The sequence below is a fragment of the Talpa europaea genome (genome assembly GCF_964194135.1).
Source record: "Talpa europaea genome assembly, chromosome: 2".
NCBI lineage: Eukaryota > Metazoa > Chordata > Mammalia > Eulipotyphla > Talpidae > Talpa > Talpa europaea.
The window spans coordinates 67,994,056-68,021,929 of record NC_140068.1 but is presented as its reverse complement, the minus strand read 5'-3'; the positions used below and the strand labels follow the sequence as shown (position 1 = coordinate 68,021,929).

Below are 27,874 nucleotides of genomic sequence, written 5' to 3'. Positions count from 1 at the left end.
ATATAAAAGTGTTACTTAAAAATAAATATATAAAAGAATAAGTTATGTTTTATATTTAATTTATTTTAGTATTAAATACTCTAATTTTTTGTAAAATAATGAATATCCAACTTGTTTTTCATTTTCTTTTTACCTATTAACATATAGGACAAGACAGTACTTCAAAATATATTTGTACATTGAACAAAACCTTCCAAATTTATGGAGGCAATAGTTATTTCTAATAGTATCTCTTGAACAATTGTGCTATGTGAGAACTTGTATTTAATAAGTGCTTTATGAACTTAATTAAGGTAATATGTGTTTTTGTCCTTTTCATTCCAATCTAGTAAATATTTTAGGTTTTAAATATTCCTTTCTTCCTGTTCCTTGGCTAATTTCTTTTCTCAGATAGCCAAAAATCATTTGTACTTGATTAGCATTTACTAAGACAGACTGAGAGAGAAATGATTTACATTCATTTGATCAATCACTGCTATAGCAAATTTCCACAGTCATTAATGCTTTTTAAACTTAAAATTTCAAAATTCATCAAAAACTGGAAATCCATTGTTACTTTCATGTTCAATTTGCTTTGAGAGAAATTCCTTACTTATTCTGTTAATCTGTTCTTGAGAGAATAGATTGACTGAAGGGATAAAATAATGTTGAAGATTTTCTTTGTTGAGGCAATCAAGAAAGTATGCCACACATCTATCAAAGCATTCTTCTAGTTTTTCAGAAAGCCACTGATCGTCTTTTGGGTACTCGGTACACAGGATAAAGAAGGCGGTTTTCACATGATAAGAACAGAACTTATCCAGGTCCCTTCGGTTTTCAAACTTTTTTTTCAATTGTTGTAAAAGATATTTCATTAGTTTTAAGCAATCTTTCCTGTTGAATAAAAAAGAAAACCATTTATTTTTATTTATTTACAACCTACTATATTCCACAAAGAACTTTACACATCTTATATGAAAAGCATAGATACAATAAACAATACAGGTAATATAACATATAGAGATGAAAATATACATAAATAATATAAATGTAATTCTAGAGTCACTATAATATAGAGTCACTCTAAAACATTAAACATATATGCTTTGCAAAGGAACAGACAAAATAAACCCTTGAGTGCAGATATGCAGTTACCAGAGGGGGAAGGGAGGGAGTAAAGGGTGGAGACGGTCCAATGGACTATGGTGGATGGTTATTGGTACTTTAGAGTTGAGAATAGTGTGACAAATCATTTGAAGAGATACAAATCATACTCCCAGAACATATACAGTGTTGTAATCCAATAAACAAATATATGTGCTGAGTCTCACAAACATATTTTCTTCCCTCTTCCTCATCCTAACATACTTTTTTTCCATCAGAATTACTTCAACTAGGGCCTCCCCGGTGGCGCAGCAGTTGAGCACTGGGTTGCGAAGCTGCCTGCTGCCTCTGCGGCGCCGGTTTGATCCCTGGCTGCTCCCCGGCCACCGGAGGAGGGTCCCACATGGCGCGCAGACCTCTCCTGCCGCCCGCTGCTCCCCTCAGCAGTGTACTTCGGTCCTTCTGCCTGCTCTGCTCCCCACTCTAGCTCTGGTGCATTCTCTCACCCTCCCGCGCTTCTGACTGTACCCAGTGCATGTATAAACAAAACAAACAAATAAATAAAACATGCCTCTATTAAAAAAAAAAAAGAATTACTTCAACTATATGAGACTCACAGATATTTTTGTTTATCCAGTTATTCGCTACCTAACTTCAATATTTCACTTTTATAAAATGATTTTAATTTACTAGGCTGCAAATATTTACATTATTTACCCAGTCATTTGGGATTTGACAAAATTTTAATATTTGTAAAATTATTTAGCCTTGGCAGCAACATACTTTTCATAATGCTTGCTTCAATGCCTGCATATGAAGACTTAAAGAACCTCTTGTGGCTGGAAATTGGAACCTTGTTGTTTTCATCTTTAAACTTTTATGACCCTTATACTAGACATTACAAACTCAAATGAAAAGATCAATGAAACCAAAAGTTGGTTCTTTGAAAAAATAAACAAAATAGACAAACCTCTAGCCAGGCTCACAAAGAAAAAACAGGAGAAAACACATATAAATAGAATTATAAATGACAGAGGAGAAATCACAACAGACTCAGTGGAAATCAAAATTACTATGAATACTATGAATATTACTATGAATCAGACATCACTATGAATACTTATATGCAAACAAATTCAACAATCTAGAAGAGATGGACAAATTCCTAGAATGATATATTCATCCAAAGCTGGACAAAGAAGAAATTGAATACCTAAACAGCCTAAGTACAAGCAACGAAATTGAGGCAGTAATCAAAGCACTCCCCAAAAACAAAAGCCCAGGCCCAGACAGCTTCACAAATGAATTCTATCAAACGTTCAGCAGTGAATTAGTGCCTATCCTACACAAACTCTTTCAAAAAATTGAAAAAGAAGGAATACTACCAAATATGTTCTACGAAGCCAACGTTACACTAATACCAAAACCAAACAAAGACAGCACTAATACCAAAACCAAACAAAGAAAATTACAGGCCAATCTCCCCAATGAACACTGATGCAAAAATCCTCAACAAAATCCTTGACAACAGAATCCAACAATGCATCAAAGAGATAATATACCACGATCAACTGGGATTTATCCCAGGGGCACAAGGATGGTTCAACATATGAAAATCAATCAGTGTAATCCAACACATCAACAAAAAGAAAAATAAAAACCATATGATCATATCAAGAGATGCTGAGAAAGCATTTGACCAAGTCCAACATCCATTTATGATGAAGGCCCTTGAAATTCTAGGGATAGAAGGAACATACCTTAACATGATAAAAACCATATATAACAAACCCACTGCCTATATTATTCTCAATGAAAAGCTCAAGGCCTTTCCTTTAAGATCAGGAACAAGACAAGGATGTCCTCTCTCACCACTGCTCTTCAATATAATACCGGAGATCCTAGCCAGGGCAATAAGACAAGAGAAAGACATACAAGAAATCCAAATAGGGAAAGAAGAAGTAAAACTATCATTATTTGCAGACAATATGATATACATAGAGAACCCTAAAAACACCACAGAAAAACTACTCAAAATAATCAACCAGTTTAGTAAAGTAGCAGGATACAAAATCAACACACAAAAATTAGTAGCCTTCCTATACACAAGCAATCAATATGAAGAAAAGAAATCAAGAAAATTGACACAAAAAAAATTCAAATATTTGGGAATAAACCTAACAAAAGAGATAAAGGATCTATACAAAGAAAATTATAAAACACTGTTAAAAGAAATAGAAGAAGACACAAAGAAATGGATTGGAAGAATTAACATTATTAAAATGGCCATTTTACCAAAAGCAATATACAGATTCAACGCTATTCCAATAAAAATCGCAATGACATTCTTCAAAGAAATAGAACAAATACTAATGAAATTCATATGGAACCACAAAAAAACCACAAATAGCCAAAGCCCTACTAGTGAAAACAAAGGAGAAAGGAGGTATCACACACTTCTAAACTTCAAGCTTTACTACAAAGCCATAATAATTGAAACAGCTTAGTATTGGAACAAAAACAGACACACAAACCAATGGAACTGAATCTTTCACAAAGGAGCAAAGAATATGCAATGAAACATGGACAGTTTGTTCAATAAATGGTGCTGGGAAAACTGGACCACCACATGCAGAAGAATGAAACTACACCACAACCTCTCACCACGCACAAAAATCAACTCAAAATGGATAAAAGATCTGGACATAAGACCTGAAACCATAAAATACCTAGAAGAAAATATAGGTAAAACACTACAAGACATACATCTCAATGACATCTTTAAAGACACATCACCCAAAGCAAAGAAAGTCAAGGAAAAGACAAACACCTGGGATTACATCAAACTGAAAAGCTTCTGTACAGCAAGAGACATTAACCAAAGCAAAGAGACACCCCACTGATTGGGAAAAAAATCTTTGCCCTCCATACAACTGATACAGGACTGATCACAAAGATATACAAAGAACTGACATGACTCAATGAAAACAAAGTAAACAATCCAGTCAAGAAATGGGCAGAAGAACTTAAAAGACATTTCTCCAAAGAGGAAATGTAAATGGCCAACAGGCATATGAAAAAATGTTCAACATCCCTTATAATCAGGGAAATGCAAATCAAAACCACATTGAGATACCACCTTACACCAGTGAGAATGGCACATATCAAAAAAACAAGCAACAACAAATGTTGGCGAGGATGTGGTGAAAAGGAACTCTCCTACATTGCTGGTGGGAGTGCAAACTGGCCCAACCACTATCAAAAGCTGTCTGGAGGTTCCTCAGTCTACTAAAAATGGAGCTACCATATGACCTGGCAATTCCACTCCTAGGGATCTACCCAAAGGACACAAAAACATTGATTCAAAAAAACACCTATACCCCTATGTTTATTGCAGCACTGATTACAATAGGTAAAATCTGGAAACAATACAAATGCCCAAAAATACATGACTGGCTCAAGAAGCTGTGGTGTATATATACACAATGGAATATTATTCAGCAATCAAAAAGATAAACTCATGCCATTTGCAGCAATGTGGATGGAGCTAGAAGGAATTATGCTCAGTGAAATAAGACAGAAGGATAAAGAAAAATATTGGATGGTTTCACTTATAGCAGGAATACAGGGGAACCAAATAAGACATCAGTGTAAAAAAATAACAATACAAAACATAACAAAGCAAAAACAGATAATTATAAATCAGACGTACTACAGGGGAGGAAGAGAGAGAGGGATCAAAGGGAGAGAAGGAGGAGCACAGTAGACTGAGGTGATGGTGCATGGGTGCATTGGTGAAGGAAACTTTGGGAACTACACCTGACAGGGTTGGGGGGGGAAGCAAATATTGTTTAAAAATGAACATTGAGGGTCTCCCTTGTGGCGCAGCGGTTGAGCGCTGGGTTGTGAAGCTGCCCGCAGCCTCTGCAGCACCAGTTCGATCCCCGGGTGCTCTCCGGTCACTGGAGGAGGGTCCCGCATGGCGCGCAGACCCCTCCTGCCACCCGCTGCTCCCCTCAGCAGTGTACTTCGGTCTTTCTGTCTGCTCTGCTCCCTGCTCTGGCTCTGGTGAATTCTCTCACCCTCCCGCACTTCTGACTATACCCAGTGCTTGTATAAATAAATAAACAAATAAATCTTAAAAAAAAAAATGAAAAAAAAAATGAACATTGAGGGCCTCCCCGGTAGAGCAGTGGTTGAAGCGCTGGGTTGCGAAGCTGCCCACAGCCTCTGCAGCGCCAGTTCGATCCCCGGCTCCTCCCCGGCCACCGGAGGAGGGTCCCACATGGCACGCAGACCTCTCTTGCCGCCCGCTGCTCCCCTCAGCAGTGTACTTCGGTCCTTCTGCCTGCTCTGCTCCCCGCTCAGGCTCTGAATTCGCTCACCCTCCCGCGCTTCTGACTGTACCCAGTGCTTGTATAAATAAATTAAAAATAAATTAAAAAAAAATCTTTTAAAATAAAAAAAATGAACATTGATGTAAAAAATTTTTAAAAATTAAAAAAAAGAATCTGAAATGAATGATTCCTTTTCAGTCTCAGTTCTTTGCGTTGTGTATGCTACCAAAAAAAAAAAAAAAAAAAAAAAACCAAAAACAAAAACAGAATTACCCAACTCTTAGTGTTGTTTCAAGTTTAGCTAGTCACTCCCTCCTTTTGAACACAATCAAACCATCTCAAAACGGGCACTAGTGTCAACAAAGAGTGACCCTTTGTCCCTTCATTTTATGACACTAATATTCATTATCTTTAAGCAACCAGAATACTAAGGCCATCCAATTGTCATGACTAGTAATGGCTAGTGCCTACAACCTCTCTCTGTCCTACTTTACATAGCTGTCTGATACAGGTTCAGGATTATGCTCCTTTGCCTTGTTTTATACTCTTTCCTTGATCTGCTGGATCCAGCTTCCCTGGTTTCAAGCTCACCCTCTAATTAGTTTTCCAGGTCAATTCAGTTAATCACTGGCCCCAAAACTCAACCCAGAAATGATCAAGGTTGAAGTAGGGACTCAATAAAGATAAAATACTCCATAAATAATCTAACATTTAACAAAATATAGACATTACCTGCAACATTTCACTCCCTCACTTTCACAGCATGTTTTATGTTGTCCATGATTATTCAAAATATCCTTTTCGATGTTAGAGAAGGAAAGTCGCCATGTTTCTTCTTAATTTTCAAAACAAAAATAGAAAAATAATTTACTAAAAGCACCAATTTACAAGCAACACAATATTTAACTGAACTCCTTCATTAAAATGTCATTTTAGGGGAAGACAGATCAAACAAAGTGAACAGATAAATAATGGAATATGGAAACAAGTGCTTTGAAGCAAACAAGGACTAAGATAGAAAAAATTGGAGAGTAGGGGTGAGGGAAAGGTCAAAGTTAGCAATGATAACAAGTATTACCTTTTAGACATTGCTAAATTTAGTTTGTTGATGTATTTCTTCAATAATTGAATTAATTGATTCAAGCATTTTCTTTATTTTTCTATACTATCCATACAAAATTTTGGTATTCATGTAAAATGAACTAGGGAACATTTCCTTTTTATTCCTTGGGAAAGTCATATAAGAACAGAATTATTTCTACTCTTTTCTCCCTCTTTTAAACTGTAATCATCCCATTAGTTGGTTTAAATACTGGAAGGGCATGATTGGTTTACAAGTTAAAAATCAATCAATATACTGTTACATTAACATAATGGAGAATAAGCATCTGGTCAGCTCAAGAGAAACAGAAAATGAAGCTAATAAAATGTAATATTTATTAATGATTCAACAAAAAGCACCAATCAGTAATATAAAGCTAGATAGGAACTAGATCTGATGAACGATCGGTTGAAAAACAGCCCAGAAACAATGATAATAGAAGGTAAAAAAAAGTTGAGGTCTTTGCCTTTGAAATCAGGAAGGCAGGATGTCTGTTATCTTATTTCTTTAAAGATGTACTCACCATCTTGGCACATAAGGGAATAAAACATGGTTGGAGCATTAGAAAAGGAGAAACAAATCTATGACTGATAGATGATACAACTGTATATGTAGAAATTCAAAAACTAGGTGACAGGTACGTGGAAGTTCAATGTATTGTCTACTTTTCTACTGGTTAAATTTTTTTCAAAATACAAGGTCTTAAAAGATCAATTCCTATGAAAGATTTATAAAACTTTTATGGAAAAACTCTAAAACTTCAATGAGAAGTGTTAGAGGAAATTTAAATAAGTAGGGATGGGTACCTGGTATATGGATTAGAAGATTCATTATTTTAAATATATCATCTGCCCTAATTTATCTATAATTCAATATACTCTCAATAACTCGAAAAACTTTTTGTGGAACTTGACAAGATATGAACTTTTTATCAAAAATGCAAAAGGTCAAGAATACCTACAACACTCTTAAAGAAGAACAAAGTGAGAGAACTTACCCTACTGGATATCAACATTTGTAATGTTACACTTCGTATGACAAAATAGTGTTAGTGCAAGAGGTAGACAAAGATTCTAAAGGGACAGATTAAAGAATGCAATAAAAGCTATACGGGTAATGAATATATGGATAATGAATCTATGGAAAAGCTGGCTCTGAGCTAGGTGTGCTCATTCCCACTGTAAATCCATTTATGACATCCATTTGTGCCATTCTGGAAGATGCAAAACTATTGATGGTAAACAGAACAGTGATTGCAAAGGTTTGAGACAGAGGGTTGAATAAAGGAAGTACAAGGGATTTTTTAGGTTAATGGAAATATTATGGAAGGTTAATGGAATTATTATGGAATGGAATTATTATGGAAGGTTAATGGAATTATTATGATAACTAGCATTTGGCAAAACCAGTAGAAATTTATAGCATGAAGAGTGAAAGTTAACATATGTAAATTTAAAATCATTTAGGGGGTCAAAGAATCCTAGGAAATAATGCAGGCTGGGAATAGGGAGACTAACTGAATTACACATGTATGAAACAAGCTCTCTGAAGTAAGTGCTTAAGCTGACTTAAGCTATTTGGAAATAAATGGTGTCGGAAAGACAGAAGGAAAAAGGAACTAACTGTACATCAACCCTATACTCTAGTTGATATGGATTTACAATTCTAAACCAACTATACAAATATACTGGATCTGCACAATTTAAGGTAACAATTGGCAAAGGGCGGGAATCATATTTTTCACTGCTGTAATTAAAGGTTATAGACAGCAAGGACTGAAGGCAGAATGATCCAAGTGATAAGAAATTATAGTGAGAGATATCAGTATGAACTCATGTATAACAATATAGACAGGGGATTACATAAAGAAAGAGTTACAGAGGAAGGAGGTAGGTAGGGGGCAAAAAACAAAATAGCTATAGTATGTGTATTTATATGGGTTAGTAGACAGATATTTCCTTGCTCCTCCAGCTGAGTGATAACACCCTAGTTAGTAGTAGCGAATACATAACACCCAGATCTTGGTATATAGTACATTCTGCAATAAAAGCACCCAGGGTCCTTGAAATATGGTTGATTCTAGAACTGGAGCAATAAATATACAAGATGAATCTGGAGCATAAAGGTGCCAAAAGGTGAGTTAGTGCTTAAAATTTAAGAATAGCTCCACAATTACAGGGGGCATGTGAAAAGGACACAGGAACTGATTGAGAGGATTCCTAAAGGCCAAAGCAGGACCATTTAAGCAATAAAATATTTTTGGATTATAGTCTAAATATCCATGAGTCCATTCTGATATAAATGATTAATAAATGGGAAGGAGAGGCAAATCTATTATGATGAAGAATTCCAAATAATTTGCATAAATACTCTGCTCTTAAAGAGGTACACATAAATCCAAAATACTTAAGTGTGTGCCATGCAGTGATACCTCCCAAACAGTCCAGTACGAAAAGTGAGGAGAAGAGCAACTTAACAGTGGAAAAACCTGACAAATACTACCTCAGTCAGTGGATCAAGGTCAACATAGTAGTGCAAAATCAATTTCATGGCATATATCCTTGACATATGATGGCAATGGAACTTTACCTCTGTGGTATTCCACCTCAAAACTGTCTAACCATAACAAAAATATCATACACATGCCAAATGAGGGACATTCTAAAAATAACACAATTAGCACTCCTCAAACCTATCTCAATCAAAGGAAAGAAACAATGAAAAGCTGGGAGAGTAAAGAGACTCCAAGGAGACATGATGACGAAATATAATGTAATATTATGGCTGGGATTCTGGAACAGGAGAATAAAAACATTAGGTAGAAACTAAGGAAAAACTATAGAACTGAGTCTACCAGAGGGGGAGGAAGAGGGAGTAGGCAAAGTGGGGAGCAGACACAATGGACTACATGGAGGACTATGGGTGCCTTCGGAGTGGGTGTGGTATGGTAACATATGCACGAAGGATGTGATCCTATACCCCTGAATGATACACAGTTTTGTAAACCAGTGTTCCCTCAATTTAAAAAAAAAAGAAAAACTGAATAAAGTATGGACTTTAGTTAACAATACTGTATCAATATTGGTTTATTAATTGTGACAAATATATTAATATAAGATGTTAATAATAGCGAAACTGGTATGGAATAGAGGGAAACTCTACTATCTTTGCAAATATTCTGTAAATCTAAAATTATTCTAAAATTCAGTTATTTTTTAAAACTATATTGAGATCTCATTTCTCACTTTTTGGATTTTTGACAAAAATTCTGAAGTTTAATGAGTTCTGTTGCTAAGGCCAAGGATAAAGTAGGCACTCTCATTCATTACTGTGGAAATGTAAACTGATACAATCCCTAATGTAGTGATACTAGCAATATCAAGCAAAATTATACGTGGATTTATTCATTAACCAGATGTAAAAATAGTCTGTAAAAAGGAATGGGTATTTGCTCTCTGTAGAGCTCTGGTATGATAGCCAATATATCTTAAAAGGAGAAAAAGGTCTACATTTTATCCAAAAAGAAGAGTGGAAAATGAGTGGAAATACATTATGTATTTACTTTTTTTCTTAAAATGAAAAGAAAACCAAAAAAAATTAAAGGGGTTACTGATCGGGGAAGGACATAAAAGTGTGGAGGGGACACAAATGGAAGTTGCTTCTTTAAGAACATCTTTTTCTGTAACTTAGATTTTGGAACTATGTGAATGCTTTATGAATTTATGAAACAAAATTAAATGAAAATTTAAAAACCAATAGCTAAAATTAGAAACCACAAAGAAACAGCTGACTATAACTGTTGAGTAGTTCAACCACCTAAAAGCATCCTTTCTTGGGCCTCCCTGGTGATGCAAGGGGTTAAGCACCGCACGATGAAGCAATCCACAGCCTCTGCAGCATGAGTTCGTCCTGGTCGGCTAGGGAGAAGACCGCATGGTGAGGCAGACCTCTTCTGTCTCGCCCGCTGCTCCCCTCAGCAGTGTATTTCAGTCAGTCTGCTTGTTCTGTTCCCCACCCTGTCTCTGGTGGATCCTCTTACCCCCTGCATCTCTGGCCTGTGCCCCAGCTCTTGTATGCATAAATAAATAAATCTTAAAAAAATAAATAAAAATATCCTTTCGTGTGAGTTTATTTCCCCCTCACATGCTCAAAATTTTAATTCTTCCAAAATATTATAGAAATGAATCCAAACTAATGAGATATGTATATATACACATATACAAAGTTTTATCAAGTGAGTTTAAACTTGATTATTTTAACTGATCTTTTAAGTAAAAAAAGATGCAAAAAACCTTACTACTTGCTATTTTTTATAACTATCATTTTGGTAACAACACTGGTATCATTTTGAAACAGGTACAGAATTCAACATCAAACAAATTATATTTTTAAAAATATAGCTTATGATACCAGGAATCTCATGGTAAAATGTTTGGAAAGAGAAAGTTAAAGTAGGTGTTATAAGTACTACTAATGTAGTCAAGTTTTTTCATTGCTAATGTGCCCCTGTGTTCAGTTTCTCAAATGCACGTGCACACACATACACAGGCAAGGCTTTGTCTGAATATAAACTGGAATGATGGGAGATGGAAATTAGCTATGGTTAACAAAGAACAGAGGAGAGATGAGCACCCATCACCAGACTCCACTTTCATCTTAATTCAAGGGTGTTAGGACCACTCACCAACAGAGGCATAACATCTTGCAAAACATTCAGCCTGGATAACTCTTGGAATGCCAACACCAGCGTCTGATCTTTTACTGCCCTAGTATAAAATATTAATATCTCTTTCATATGTCTTTAATTTCCACATTCAAAATACCTTGAAAACCATTTTCGTTTTTTGCATGCTTGGGTACCAGGTAAAATGGCTGCCGTCTTAGACTGGTCCTAACTTTGGCTCCAAGCCAGGTTTTGATGGGGAGGCCTTCCCCAGTGCAAGCTGGCCAAGCACTTCTTGATTCCAAAGCCAGGATTATATCCACAGATATTTCCTCAGGGTTTCTAATAAGAAGTGTTACAGCAGGGCTCCCTCTCTTCTTCCTCTCCAGAGTGATATCTGTACCTGTTGAAATGCATAAAAGGCAAGAAAGGGCTTATTGATCCAATTTTCTCTGGTAACACACAGAAAATAATATGACTATAATTGGGGATCTATAAAGTGCTAAGTGTGGCCTCCCTGGTGGTGCAAGGTGTTAAGCACCACACTACAAAGCAATTCGCAGCCTCTGCAGCACAAGTTCTATCCCTGGCCAGCCAGGGAGAAACCACATGGCGCAGCAGACCTCTCCTGACTCACCCGCTGCTCCCCTCAGCAGTGTATTTCAGTCTGCCTGTTCTGTTCCCATTCTGTTTCCGGTGAATCCTCTCACCCTCCACATCTCTAACCTGTACCCCAGCTCTTGTATGCATAAATAAATAAATCTTAAAAAAAATAAAGTGCTAAGTGTAAGATGTTAAGTCACTTCTAAAATAGAAACCACCCACTAAGCAAAATGTATAACTGATACCTAACTTGTGAGGATAAGCATTATCAAGATTGCCTGAAATATACTGAGGAGCCCCTGAAGACTCTGGCATTTGGGATTAAATTTTCCTTTAAATTTATAGATGGCAGTTTGATGAGAATCTGAAAAGAAGGCCAAATGAGTGTCAGAGAGGAGAGAGGTGTGAGCACAATGATGAGGAGAAGGGTAATGGAGACCACAGAACAGCCCAGCACAGAGTGGGCACCTGTGCTAACACAGAGGCACTGAGCACTAGGGCCCAGAAAATAACTTATGTTTATTGCAGCACTATTTACATTAGTCAGAGACGGAAACAACCTAAGTGTCCATTGATGGATGAATGGGTAAAAAATTGTGGTTTATAATATACAGTGGAATTACTCAGTCCAAGAAAGGAGACCCTGGGTCTCCCTTGTGGTGCAAGGGGTTAAGCACAGCAGTATGAAGCAATCCACAGCCTCTGCAGCACGAGTTTGATCCCTGGTCAGCGAGGGAGCTACCAACATGGTGCAGCAGACCTCTCCTGTCTTGCCCACTGCTCCCCTCAGCAGTGTATTTCAATCAGTCTGCCTGTTCTGTTTCCCACTCTATCTCTGGTGAATCCTCTTACCCTCCTGCACATTTGGCCTGTACCCCAGCTCTTATAAAGAAAGAGGGCCTCCCCGGTGGCGCAGCGGTTGAGCGCTGGGTTGCGAAGCTGCCTGCAGCCTCTGCAGCGCCAGTTCCATCCCCGGCCACCAGCTGAGGGTCCCACATGGCACGCAGACCTCTCCTGCCGCCCGCTGTTCCCCTCAGCAGTGTACCTCAATCCTTCTGCCTGTTCTGCTCCCCGCTCTGGCTCTGGTGAATTCTCTCACCCTCCCGCACTTCTGACTGTACCCAGTGCTTGCATGTATAAATAAATAAATCTTTAACCAAAAAAAAAAAAAAAAGAAAAAGAAAGAAAGAAAGGAGACCCTGCCATTTGCCACAACATGAAAGAAACTGGAGAACATTACACGAAGTGAAATAAGTTAAACTCAGCAAGGCAAATACTACATGATCTCACCTGATTGTGGAATCTAAAAAAGTCAAATACAAATGATCCCTGAATAAATATGTTTTAACTTACGATTTTTCAACTTTATAATAATGCTTTCAGCTGTATATGTTAACGGTGAGGTCAAATACAGTGAGATCAAATACCGCCATTCTGGGGCCTCCCCTGGTGGCGCAGGCTATTGAGTGATGCGCTGTGACGTGCTGTGAAGCTGTCCGCTGACTCTGCAGCGCCGGTTAGATCCCGGCCTGCGGGCAAGGGTCCCACATGGTGCTGCAGACCTCTCCCGTCTTGCCTGCTGCTCCCCTTAGCAGTGTATTTCGTCAGTCTGCCTGTTCTGTTTCCTGCTCTGTTTCTGGTGAATCCTCTCACCCTCCCGCGCATCTGGCCTGCACCCTGGTTCTTGTATAAATAAATAAATAAACAAACAAACAAACAAATAAATATTTAAAAAAAAACAAATACCACCATTCTGTTTTTCACTTTTAGTATTCAATAAAAATAAGAGAAAAAAAAAACGGTTCAATAAATTGCATGAAATTCAACACTTTTTAATAAAATAGCCTTTGTGTTTGATGATTTTGCCACACTGCATTGGGAATATGCTTAAAATAGGCTAGGTTAAGCTATAATGTTTGATAGGTTAAGCATATTAAGTACATTTTCACTTATGGTAGGTTCATTGAGACATAAACCATGGTAAGTCAAAGAAATCCTTATATAGAATCAAAGTGTAGAACGGTGGTTACCAGGGGCAGAAAGAGTTGGGGAAAAGGGGAAGACATTGGTCAAAGGGTGTAAAGTTGCAGTTAGGGAGGGTGAATAAGTCCACAGATCTGACCTAATGTATAGCATGATGACTACAGTTATTTCTACCACATTGAATACTGGAAATTTGCTAAAAGACTCTTAACTATACACCAGAAAAAAAAAAAAAGGTTCTGTGTGAGAAGTATGTTAATTAGCTTCACTGTGTTAAATTTTCAGTGATTGTATCAACACTCTGTGAAGTACACCTTAAATATACACAATTTTTACTTCTAAAAATTGGCATAGGTAGCAGAAGCGAGAACAATTAAAGAGGTTCAAATCAACAGAACTGGTATTTGGACTGAATCTGTGAGGTAAGGAAGGAGGTATGAGTCTCGTATGCCATCCCAGGATTTTGGTCTCAGAAATAGTTGGTGTTGGGCCTCCCTGATGGCACAAGGATTGAGATGCAACCTATGAGGCAATCCTCGGCCACTGCAGCACGAGTTTGATTCCTGGCCAGCCAGGGAGCAACCCACATGGCACTACGGACCTCTCCTGACTCACCCACTGCTCCCCTCAGCAGTGTACTTTGGTCAGTCTGCCTGTTCTGTTCCCCACACTGTCTCTGGTGAATCCTCTCACCCCCACACCTCTGGCCTGTACCCCAGCTCTTGCATTCATAAATAAATAAATCTTTTTTAAAAAATGAAATAGTTGCTGTTGATTCAGACTCTAATGCAGACAAAGCAAAAGGAAGAAAGATCATGCCTAGCGGAACTCCATTTTAGACACACTGAAATCTAGGATGCTGTGGGATACCTAAGTAGAGACAGCCCCTGGGTAGGTGGCTATGATAGTCAAAATTTTGGGAAAGGCCTCTACATGTAAGACACTGATTTTGGAACTTGGGGTGTATAAGCAGTATTAAAGATCACGCCCAGAAAAGACTTCTGGAAGGACCTATAATGAGAGAAGACAGAGCCTCAAAAGAAAAAATACAAAAAAAGAAAAAAAAAAGAAAACCCTAGAAAATATCCTCATTTTCTCATCACTAAATAATGTTTGCACCTGTCTACTTCTTTTTTAAAAAAGATTTATTTATTTATGCATACAAGAGCTGGGGTGTAGGCCAGAGGTGTCGGGAGTGAGAGGATTCACCAGAGACAGAGTGGGGACCAGAACAGGCAGACTGACTGAAATACACTGCTGAGGGGAGCAACGGGCCAGACAGGAGAGGTCTGCTGTGCCATGTGGGTAATCTCCCTGGCTGGGGATCCAACTTGTGCTGCAGTGGCTGTGGATAGCTGCGGCGCCCCCTCCCGCGGCAGAACTCAAGTGATAACAATCTAGTCCTTGATATTCAGCGCAGTCAAGGCACCGTGCACGCGGGAGGAACGCCTCAAACCCCCAGAAGATTACTGCGGATAACACATTGGATCCTGAGAAGATTGTTGCTGAAAGTTATGCTTACAATATGTTCACTTTTCCTGCGTAGCAATGCAAATAACCCTTTGTCTGTTCATTTCCTGACTCTTAGGAATATATCTGGTAATGGTGTTAATTTTTCTCTGTTAACTTGTCTGGTTATGAACAACTTTTCTTTAATTCTTTTAATAACTGTAATCCTCTTGTTTCATGAGAAGAGGCTCATAAAAAAACAATTACAGAACGTAGCTGGGAAACTTCCCTCAACAGTCAAGACCTCACTTAGAGATTTGTGTTATTGGACAACGTCCATGGCAACCACTTCAAGGTAGTCTTGGAGAGAATTCAGTCACATAACCTACTGACGAGCCTACATTATATACTGGAACTTACCCAAATAGTAAAAGAATAGTTAATAAATTAACTAAAAGACATCTAAACTTAGGAACAGAATCAAAGAGTTAGGGTCGCCATGGATTTCATATTTAGTGCATAGTAAAGCTAATATTTCAATATGGTTTTAGAAGTCTATGATGTGGAAACACGTTGCCAGGGAAATCAAGGCACTTGTATAGAACAAGAAAAACAGGTTTGGAAATAATGTAGCCATAGTTACACTTCATGTATGGTTAATTACATACGCTTAGTTTCTTGTAATCATTATTAAAATATTGTATTCTGTACCTTGCTATGGAACACTGCACACAGCTTTTATAAAAAATAAGAAAATATATCACATGTCATTTATGATTGATATCATCTTTTGTTGATCTTATGTAACCTAATGCTGTTTGAAAATGTATAAAAATGCATAATGATTTGAGCATATTACAGTCAGATTTTCACTCCTGAAGTGTGTCTGTCTGTCATTTAATGCGCCGAATGCTTGACCACCCTGCACAGTTTCTCATCCCTGAGTGGGCCTTGCTAGTCTACCGCTGTGCTGGTCCGCAGCAGATAGCTTCATAGTGCTGAGACTTAACCCCTTATGCCACCAGGAAGGCCCATACTTCTTAACCATTATATTCTTCTTCCTCCTTTTACCCCTAAAAACCACCATCACACACTGTCTCTGGATCCCTCCTTTTCACCTCAAGCACCTTGGTGCTTCAGTTATTTCCTCTCTTGCATCAGTGGCCTCCCCATCCTTATTGGATCATGCCTACCTGCATACAAAGGGTTCCAGTGTCTCCCTCTCTAAATTATACCCTTCCCTCCACTCTACATCAGCTTCCTTTCCAATACTTACTCATTTTCTACTTCCTTCTCAGTCAAAACCTTTCTGAAGAGTTGCTGCCTCATGCTGTCTCTACTCCATCCCTGCCCTTTCTCTATATTTTAACTATAACCCACTGAAACTGCTAAACCAAAGAGCAAATTCAGTGGTTTTCTGGATGTCAGCAGCATTCTAAACACTTACAAATCCTTCTGCAAAATGGTCATTGTCCTTTATTCCTTCTCCTCTCCCCAACTTCTTTTTTTAAAGATTTATTTATTTATACATACAAGAACTGGGGTGTAGGCCAGAGATGGGGGGTGAGAGGATTCACCAGAGACAGAGTGGGGTCTTCTCCCCAACTTCTAATGGGATCTTCTTCTTACCACTCTACTTAACATTGTAATTTTCCCCCAGCCCTATCCCCTGATCCCTCCAGCCATTACTTTGCCACATTTTTTCATCATAGCACTTACTATATTCTAGTACACAATATATTTTTTCTAATTGTTATTAAACATGGCTGTCCTTACTTGATTATAAGACAGAGAAGGGTAGGGGCCTCCATTTATTTGTTTATTAATGAATTCCAAACACCTAGAACACCTGGTATATTGGATGTTCAATACGTATTGATTAAATTAACAAAGAAATGAATATACATTCTTTGCCTAGGTATCTCACTCATTCCCAGTGCTACTTATATGTTTACAAGCAGCCCAAACATATCACTTGAACTTCAAACTCATATCTAACTACGTATGTCACACATTTACTTCACGGTACCATGGGAATCTCTAACATATCCATAACTAAAGTCTTTGTTCATACCCCAAAATGTTCCTCCTCAGTCCTCCCCACCTTAGAAAATGACGCAATCAACCCAGAACAGGTGTCCAATCCAGAAACCAGGAAGCTATCTTTAACTCAATCCTCTGTTGGAACCCCTACATTTAACCCAGAAGTGAGCAGTGCTACAATGTGGGTGTGTCTGATCCTTTCTATCCTTTTGCACTCTACCCCCACTCCCAGCTAAGCAACCCCCATCTTTCACCTGAACTATCAGAATATTCTCCTTCTTACACTATCTTCTGCACTGAATTTTAAATACAGTAGTTCCTGCTTCTCCATGTGTTCCAAGACCCTGGTGGATGCCTAAAACCACATGTATACTTATATATACTATAGACTATATATATACCATATGCCCTACTTATTCTATACTTTTTCCTACTCATACATATAATATTTTAATTTATAAATTAGGTACAGTTAAAAGATTAACACAATGTGATAAAATAGAAATATTGAAAGAAACGTTATACGAATATAGTATCTCCCCCTCCCTCACTCAAAACATTGCACAAAATATTTTTGGACTATGGTTGACCACAAGTAGAAAACAAAACCACAAAATAGAACAAAACCACAGAATACTGTAAACTTTTAAAATGCAAAGCCAACCATTACTCCCTAATGTAACCTGGCTTTTCAATGAACATAGAATAAAATCTGAATTCCTTTCCAGCATCTACAGTTCCTCAGACTTTGGTTCCCTGTCATTTCTCCAACTTCATTTGGTGTCACTCTTCCCTTGTCTACAGGGGTCTCTTTTTCTTCCTTGAGTTTGGAAAGCACTGTTCTGCCTCAGGACCTTGTTCCACAATCCCACTCCAACCCTCTACCATCACTTTTCCCAGTTCATTCTCTCCAGAGCACTCACTGCAATTTGTGTAATACTACAAGCTCAAAGAGGAGATCCCACAAATTTTATTCAACCACATATATCCAGTAGCACAGGCAGCAACAGTTCAATGAAAATTCAGTGAAGATCAAAACAGAGCCAACATTAATGTTGAAGTACAAGACTAAAATTGAAAGCAAAGAGTTTCTAGGAAGGAGTGGTCAACAGTCTATTGCAGAGGGCTGTTTAAAGATCACCAAGGGAATGTGTACATTATCAGTTAGTAGGCCGAGTAGACCTATGAGATTCAAATAAAAATTCTTACCTGGAATGTTTTTAATTTCTTCCTTAATGATTGTCCGAAACTTGGACAGCATCTTAGAAGCTGATAATACTTCTTTTTCTAAAAACTCACTCAGAGGATTTCCTTTGGGAATTCTTTTGAACTTCACTAAGTAATGAGTACCACTGTCGCAATATTCTTCTAGCTGAATTCTGGGCATTTCCAATGTGAACATAACATCAAATTCATTAGGAGCAGAAATCTAAGATAAAGAATAAATAACACTGAAATATGTACTTGTGAACATTTTCCAAGCAGCCACAACTTTCACCGTGAAATTTCTACTTGAAACTCTTTGAAAAGTAAATTTTTTTTTTCACCCCTAGATCATAAAATAATCCTATTTTCAATTTTTTTTTTGTATTCACCAGTTTTTAATGTATACAATTCAAGCACTTTGGAATAAATATATACATCATATAACCAACACAATCAAACTACAGACTATTCCCTATACCCACTGGGTTATTTTTTATTTTTATTTTTTTATTTTTATTTTTTTTATTTATTATTTTTTTTAATAATAAATTTTATTTTTATATTCCCTATACAATTGCAACCCCTCCCATTTTGACCCCAATCCCTCCCCTCCCACCCCCCACCTCCCAAAAAGTGTCTCTGGTTCATAGTTTTTTGTTGATTTTGATTTTCACTTTCTTATAGTTATTCATTTTCCTGGTCCCTTATTTAAGTTTTCTAGATTCCTGCTATGAGTGACACCATCCGGTATTTTTCTTTTTTCTTTCTGGCTTATTTTGCTGAGCATGATCCTGTCCAGCGCCACCCATGTTGCTGCAAATTGCATGTGTTTATCTTTTTTGAATGCTGAGTAATATTCCATGGTGTATATGTACCACATCTTCTTGATCCAGTCATCTATTTTTGGGCATTTGGGCTGTTTCCAAAGCTTAGCTATTGTAAACAGTGCTGCTATAAACATAGGGGTGCAGGTGTTCTTTGGAATGGATGTTTCTGTGTCCTTTGGGTAAATACCTAGGAGTGGAATTGCTGGATCATATGGAAGCTCTATGTTTAGTAGGTCCAGAAATCTCCACACAGCTCTCCATAGTGGTTGGACCAGTTTGCACTCCCACCAGCAGTGCAGGAGAGTTCCTTTTTCTCCACACCCTCGCCAACATTTGTTGTTGCTAGTTTTTTTAATATGTGCCATTCTCACTGGTGTAAGATGGTATCTCATGGTAGTTTTGATTTGCATTTCCCCGATTACAAGTGATGTTGAACATTTTTTCATATGCCTGTTGGCCATTTGCATTTCCTCTTCAGAGAAGTTTCTTTTTAGCTCTTCTGCCCATTTTTTGACTGGATTATTTTCTTTGTTGTTGTTGAGTCTCATCAGCTCTTTGCAGATTTTTGTGATCAGTCCTTCATCATTAGTGTTGGGTGCAAAAATGTTCTCCCAGTTGGTGGGGTTTCTCTTTGTTTTTGTTATTGTCTCTTTTGCTGTGCAGAAGCTCTTTAATTTGATGTAGTCCCAGCTGTTTATCTTTGCCTTCACTATCACTGCTTTGGGTGATGTGTCTGTAAAGATGTCTTTGATGTGAATATCACGTAGTGTTTTGCCTGTATTTCCTTCTATGTATTTTATGGTTTCAGGTCTTATGTCTAGTTCTTTAATCCATTTTGAGTTGATTTTTGTGTATGGTGTGAGGTAGTGGTCAAGCTTCATTCTTTTGCATGTAGCGACCCAGTTTTCCCAGCACCATTTATTGAACAAACTTGAAAAGTAAATTCTTAATACTTATACTCCCAGGTAGTGGGACTAGTAGATGTACAAAAGTATTACTGATTTTAGTTTTAGGTTCTATACCCATTTTTTTTTTACCACAAGTTTGCATTTTATAATTAAAAAAATAAATGATATCATGTGAGCCATTGGCTAAAACTACTAATGTTAAGTGATTTCTATATAAGCTTTTCACGCAGTCCAAACTCTACAGTTAGTAAGTACATTAACATCTGTTTTCACCTAGAACTTAAAATATTACCATAAAACATATGAGAACTATGTCAATATGTAACCACATAAATAAACTACAGGGAAGTGTATTTTGACTAACCTTTTACCAATTATAAAGAACTCTGAATCCAATGTTATTTATTTTGAGGGCATCAAAGTGCTTTTATTTCTGTTACATCTGTTGACATAGTATAACAGAAATGAAAGTTGAGAAAATATTTATTAATTGGTGAAATACAACATTTGGTGTGTTATATGTAAACTTAAAGAACGATTATGAAAAGGAACCATTTCTATATAAATAAATATGTGAAAATCTATAATTTTTGCTTAAGAGAAAACAGCTATATTCTCATTATTACATCTGCTTCTGCATTCAATCTCCTGTAACACCCTGAGACTCTGTTCTCATACAGATACATAGATAGAAAATACAGGAGTATCATACTTTTCAGATAATTGTGGTGTTCTTTGTTATTATCTTAGAACTCAACAGTGGTAGTATTTCAAAGGTTAGCTGCAATGGGGAATCTAAACCATATCAAAGAAATGTTCACATTCTCTTACTTTAAAATCTATAGGTCTATCTTTAACTCTGACATATTCTTTATCTATGTTAGTATATAATAGCTGTATGGTTACTGGAAAAATATTATTCATTGAATAATTCAGAGCTCCCAAATGTTGATATATTCATTCAATAAACTACCACTGATTTCATCAGAAAAATTTTAATTCAGAAACTTATAGGCCAACAAAATGCAAGTTTGCCAAAATTTTAATTTTCTTTTAACTGAGGACCAAAGATAACGAGGTTTTCTGGTTAGTAATTTTTTTTTTATCTCACCTTTGTATTCTCTTAATTTTATTTTTTTAAATAATAAATTTTATTTTTATGTTCCCCATACAATTGCAACCGCCCCATTCTGACCCCAATCCCTCCCCTCCCACCCCCCACCCCCAAAAAGTGTCTCTGGTTCATAGTATTTTGTTGATTTTGATTTTCACTTTCTTGTAGTTATTCATTTTCCTGGTCCCTTATTTAAGTTTTCTAGATTCCTGCTATGAGTGAGACCATCCGGTATTTTTCTTTTTCTTTCTGGCTTATTTCGCTGAGCATGATCCCTTCCAGCGCGGTTAGTAATTTTTTTTTTACTAAGGTAACACTGGTATGCAACACTGTGCATGATTCAGAAATACTGATCCCCACCTCCTCAAGTCTATGCTACCACACTATATCAAGGCACCCACAGGTCTCCACCATAATCCATTGTGACACTTCCTCCCATTTCCTTTCCATTTGGTAGCTCCAGTTTTATAGTCAGATTCCTATTTTTTTTGTTTGGTTTTATTGGTTTATATCTTTGTTAGTGTTTTGGTAGTATGGGATTTTCCCACTCAGGTATAGTCACCATATAGTAGCCACCACCAAACATCCATAGTTGTCCACAATAGTTCACTGGTCTCTCACCAACCTGTTCCTACTCCCCTATATCTCATCCCTCCAGATGCCTCAGTTCTATGGTCAGTTCAAGGGTTAGCTTTAAAGTTTGTCTTTGACCCTTTGTTTCATTTCTCTATATTCCACATATAAGTGACACCATCTGGTATTTATCTTTCTCCTTCTGGATTATTTTACTTAGAATAATCCCTTCCATCTCCATCCAAGTAGCCACAAATGGCATGAGTTTATCTTTTTTTGACTACTGAGTAGTATTCCATTGTATATATGCCACATCTTCTTGATCTACTCATCTGTTTTGGGCACTCAGGCTATTTCCATATCCTAGCTATTGTAAATAGTGCTGCGATAAACATGGGATTGCAAGTTTCCTTTCAAATTAGTGTTTTTGTAATATCTGGATAGATACCTAGAAGTGGAATTCTTGGGTTGTATGGCAGATCTATTTTTAATCTTTTCAGAAACCTCTGTACTGCTTTGGATAGGGGCCAAACCAGTCTATATTCACACCAACAATGTAGGAGAATTCCTTTCTTGCCACATCCTCAACAACCCTTCTTTCTGGACTCTGATATGGGTCATTCTCACAGGTGTGAGATGATATTTCATTGTGGTTTTGATTTGCACCTCCCTCATAAGAGATGATGAGCATTTTTTCACGTGCCCATATGGCTGCTTCTTTGGAAAAGTGTCTTTTAATCTTCTGCACATTTTTTGATTGGGTTGTTTTCTTTTTGTTGAGTAGTATGGGTCTGGAGATCTGTGGTATCAGTCCCTTGTCAGGTGTATGATGTGCAATTTTATTCCTGCCATTCAGTGGGTTTTTTTTAAAGGTACATTTTAAGAGGATAAGTTTATTAGGAAAGGGAGAAAGAAAAAGAGAGGCAGCAGGCAGGAGAGTTGCCTCAGTGGGTTTTTAATGATAGTTTCTTCCACTATGCAGAAGCTTTTTATCTTGATGTGGTATCATCTGTTTACTTTTGCTTTTGTGTCCTTGTTGTAGGAGTTAAGTTCCTAAACATCACTGAGGCAGATGTTGTTCCTATCTTTTCTTATATGTATTTTATGGTCTGGTCTTATGCCTATTGTATTTTTAATTAATTTTTGTGTAAGTTGGAGATAATGGTCTATTTTCATTCTTTTGCATGTGGTTATCCAGTTTTCCCAACACCATTTGTAGAAGAGACTTTCTTCAATATGTACTCTTCACTCCCTTGTCATAGATTAACTATTCATATAAGTGTGGGTTTATTTCTGGGGTCTATTCCATTTGTCTGTGTGTCTATTTTTATTTCAGTACCATACAGGTTTGGGTATTATAGCCTTGTAGTACAGTTTTTAATCCAGATGTGATACCTCTCTTCTTCCTCTTTTTTGTCAGTATTTCTTTTGGCTATTTGGGGTCTTTTGTGGTTCCATATGATATCAGTAATGTTTGTTCTAGTTCTAGAATATCACTGAAACTTTGATAGGGATTTCATTGAATTTGTATATTGTTTTCAGTAAGATGGACATTTTAACAATGCTAATTCTTCCAATCCATGAACAGAGAATATCTTTCCATTTCATCTTCTATTTCTTTTCACAGTGTCTTAAGAATTTTCACTTTGAGTTTATGCCTAGGTATTTAGGACTTTTTGATGCAATAGTAAAAGGAAATGTTTTCTTGGTTTCTTTCTTTCTAGTTCATTATTTGCATAAAAGAACACAACTTATTTCTGTGGATGAGATTTTGTAGCCTCATTTATTTTACTAATTGTTCCTAATTTTTTTTTTTTTAGTGGCCTTCTTAGGGTTTTCTATGTATATTATCAAATTGTCTCCAAATAGAGATAGTTTTACTTTTTTCCCATTTTGGATTACTTTAATATCTTTCTTGCTGTTTGCTCTAGCTAAGACTACCAATACGATATTGAATGGTAGTAGTCAAAGTAGACATCCTTGTCTTTTACTTGATTTTAGAGGAAAGTACTCAGTTTTTCACCATTATGTTAGTTGTGGGTTTGTCATATATGGCCTTTATTATGTTAATGTATGTTACTCTACCTCCATTTTTAAGAGTTTTATCATAAATGGATGTTGAATCTTATCAAATACTTTCTCTGTACCTATTAAAATAATCATATGATTTTTATCTTTCTTTTCTTTTTTTTAAAGATTTATTTATTTATTTATACAAGCACTGGGTACAGTCTTAGAAGGGTGGGAGGGTGAGAGAATTCACCAGAGCCGGAGTGGGGAGCAGAACAGGCAGATTGACGAAGCACACTGCTGAGGGGAGCAGTGGGCATGGCAGGAGAGGTCTTCACGCCATGTGGGACCCTCACCAGTGGCCAGGGATCGAACCGGCGCTGCAGAGGCTACAGCAGCTTCGCAGCCCAGCACTCAACCGCTGCGCCACCCGGGAGACCCTCTTTCCTTTTTTTGATGTAGTGAATTACATTGATTTTTGGATGTTGAATTTTTTATGCACATTTTATTTGCATTCATGATGTAATTTTCTGTTAATGCGTTGTTGAATTCAGTTTACAAAGATTTTGTTGATGATTTTTGCATGTATCTTCATCAAAGAAATTGGTCTGTACTTTTTTTGTCTTTGTCTGATTTTGCTATGAGGGTAATGTTGGTCTCATGAAATGTGTTTGGAAGCATTCCCTTTTTCTCATTTTTTTGGGAAGAGTTTGAGAAGGAGAGGTATTAGTTACTCTGATAATTCGTAAAACTGCCTGGTACTGGGCTTTTGTTGTGTTGGGAGCCTTGATTATTGCTTCAATTTCCTTGCTTATAATTGGGTCTGTTCAGGTTGTCTATTTCTTCCTGATTCAGTCTGGGAAGGTTGTATATACCACTAAGGAATTGTCCCTTTCTTCTAGATTATTCAATTTATTGTCATATAGATCTTCTTATGGTCACCTATATTTCTGAGATATCTGTTGTTACTTCTCTTTCATTTATGATTCTATTTATTAGAGTTTTCTCCCTGGAGTGGGTGGGTGTACATTTGTCCGTGCATATGTGTGTGTGTTTGTCTTTTTATTTTTTTTAAATACAGTTTTTTATTTCATTGCTCTTTTAGGCTATTGTTTTCATTTCTACTTCATTTATTTCTGCTGCAATTTGTCTTCTTTTTTTCTACTAGGTTTTGGTTTTGTTTGTTCTTCCTTTTCTAGTTCCTTAAGATGTAAGGTTAGGGCCTCCCCGGTGGCGCAGCGGTTGAGCGCTGGGTTGCGAAGCCGCCCGCAGCCTCTGCAGTGCCGATTCGATCCCCGGCTGCTCCCCGGCCACCAGAGGAGGGTCCCACATGGCGCGCAGACCTCTCCTGCCGCCCGCTGCTCCCCTCAGCAGTGTACTTCGCTCCTTCTGCCTGCTCTGCTCCCCGCTCTGGCTCTGGTGAATTCTCTCACCCTCCCGTGCTTCTGACTGTGCCCAGTGCTTGTATAAATAAATAAATAAATCTTTAAAAAAAAAAAAAAAAAAGATGTAAGGTTAGATTATTTGAGGTTTTTCTTTTTAGTTGGTATGGGCCTGTACTGCTATATATATACAATCTGGAGGACAGAAGGTGATTTTAAAAAGTCAGTATGTATAGCTAAAAACACATTTTGATTATTTATTAAAGATATGCTATCATCCTCTACTTCTGTTCATGCTACTCTTATGATCTTACCAAGAGCAAATGGAGGTACACAGCCTAGAACTCAGAAAACTAACAGAAGAGGTCAAAAGCACAGCCAAAGAAATCTGTCATTTTCAGAAAACAAACAGCAGTCAGGAACTTGCTCCTAAATCTTCAAGTTATACTGGAAGGATGGCTTTAATGACTCAACCACCCAGAAGCAAATAGAGCTGTAGAATACACAGTTTTAAAAATTGCATCATATGTGTATTTAGGATGTAAGATTTTTAGTATTCACAGAAAATTTTTTAAATTTTTTTTAACTTCACTGTTTCCCAAGACATCTGTATAACAAATTGAGTAGAGACGGGACCTATGGGTACTGGAGGGAGAGACTGAAGAAAAAAATTTCAATGAAATAAAAATGTTCAACATCACTTGTAATCAGGGAAATGCAAATCAAAACTACCATGAGATACCATCTTACACCAGTGAGAATGGCACATATTAAAAAACTAGCAACAACAAATGTTGGCGAGGTTGTGGAGAAAAAGGAACTCTCCTGCACTGTTGGTGGGAGTGCAAACTGGTCCAACCACTATGGAGAGCTGTGTGGAGATTTCTGGACCTACTAAACATAGAGCTTCCATATGATCCAGCAATTCCACTCCTAGGTATTTACCCAAAGGACACAGAAACATCAATTCCAAAGAGCACCTGCACCCCTATGTTTATAGCAGCGCTATTTACAATAGCTAAGCTTTGGAAACAGCCCAAATGCCCAAAAATAGATGACTGGATCAAGAAGATGTGGTACATATACACCATGGAATATTACTCAGCATTCAAAAAAGATAAACACATGCAATTTGTAGCAACATGGATGGCGCTAGAAGGGATCATGCTCAGTGAAATAAGCCAGAAAGAAAAAGAAAAATACCGGATGGTCTCACTCATAGCAGGAATCTAGAAAACTTAAATAAGGGACCAGGAAAATGAATAACTATAAGAAAGTGAAAATCAAAATCAACAAACAACTATGAACCAGAGACACTTTTTGGGGGGTGAGGGGCAGGAGGGGAGGGATTGGGGTCAGAATGGGGGGGCTGCAATTGTATGGGGAATATAAAAATAAAATTTATTATTTAAAAAAAAAATAATAAGCACAAAAAAAAATTTCAATGAAATACAGAAGTCCTCATAGAAAAATTTCTTAGATATATTAATTTTGAGAAATTTTTCTCAAACCACTCCTAATTAAATTATGTAAATCAGAATTGGACCAGAAACTGAGTGTAGTGCTATCACAGAAACTCAATAGAAGCCGGCTTGCGTGAACGCATCTCTACATTGGAACTCCCCCAGCAGCAGTGTCTTGACAGCAGTTGGCGATCAATATGGGTTGGTTGGTCGTTAAACGTACCTATGTTCATGGAACATAAATGTAAAGCTGAGAGTTTGTAGCATGTATGGAGGATTAAAGGAACGAACAAATGTCGAACCATGTCACAATCTATGTCACAAACAGGCCACCGCGCACCAAGTCTGAGTTACTCTGAAGGGAAGCGAGGTGCCGTGCCCCGTGGGCTATGGCGAGGCTGGGGAGAAGGGTGAGGAACTCGTGCGGCGGGAACAGAGGGCAGGTGCTGAACAGCTCACCTTCACGTGCTCATAGTAGCTCCCCGCGGACAGCCGCGTCACCCCTTTGAACTCGGACTCGCGGCTCTGCATTCTCCGCAGCAGGTGGTCCACGACCCTGTTCACGACCTCGGCCGCCGCTGAGATTTCCTGGCGGTTCAGCTTCAACTTCTCCAGAACCGACCGGAGCTTCCCTGCGGTCACCTCCCTCCCGCCGAGACTCCGGGCTGGGACCAGCGGGCCTCGCGGGGGGACCTCAGGGGGTCGGGTCGGGGACCTCTGCTTCCGGAGCGAGGAGCGCGCGCTCCCCTTGCTGCGAGACCCGCCAGCGGGAAGGGACGGCTGCGGGTCGGCGGGAGGTTCCAGCCCCTCCGCGGGGACCGCTTGCCCGTCGGGCTGGTAGGTGCCGGGAGCGCCCGGGGACTCAACGCCCCGGGAGGGCAGAGGCCCCTTTTTGGAGCCGGCATCCCCCGCGCTTACTCGCCGTCCAGTCTGGGGGGCCCGGGCGCCCTTCTTCTGCGGGGGTCTGGACTCCCCAGCCCCGCCGCAGGTCTGCGCTTTGAGCCCGGAGGCCCCGGGGGGCTTGGCCTGGGCGTCCTTCGCGCTGGGCGCGCCTGTCTTCGGGGCTGCGGCTCCCGCTTTCGAAGTTTTCGAAGCCCCCTGGGCCACCTTTCCGCGACGTGGGTCCAT

At 38.2% G+C, this 27,874-nt stretch overlaps 1 protein-coding gene across 1 annotated transcript; it reads right to left on the bottom strand.

Moving 5' to 3' along the window:
• Positions 1 to 521: 521 nt before the first annotated feature.
• On the bottom strand, positions 522 to 27,874 carry CGAS (cyclic GMP-AMP synthase; the record flags this gene model as incomplete). Its single annotated transcript, XM_084258685.1, has 5 exons — positions 522 to 873; positions 6,153 to 6,255; positions 11,346 to 11,588; positions 18,473 to 18,692; positions 27,206 to 27,874. The coding sequence occupies 5 exons, from the start codon at positions 27,872 to 27,874 to the stop codon at positions 522 to 524; spliced, it is 1,587 nt and encodes a 528-aa protein (XP_084114811.1).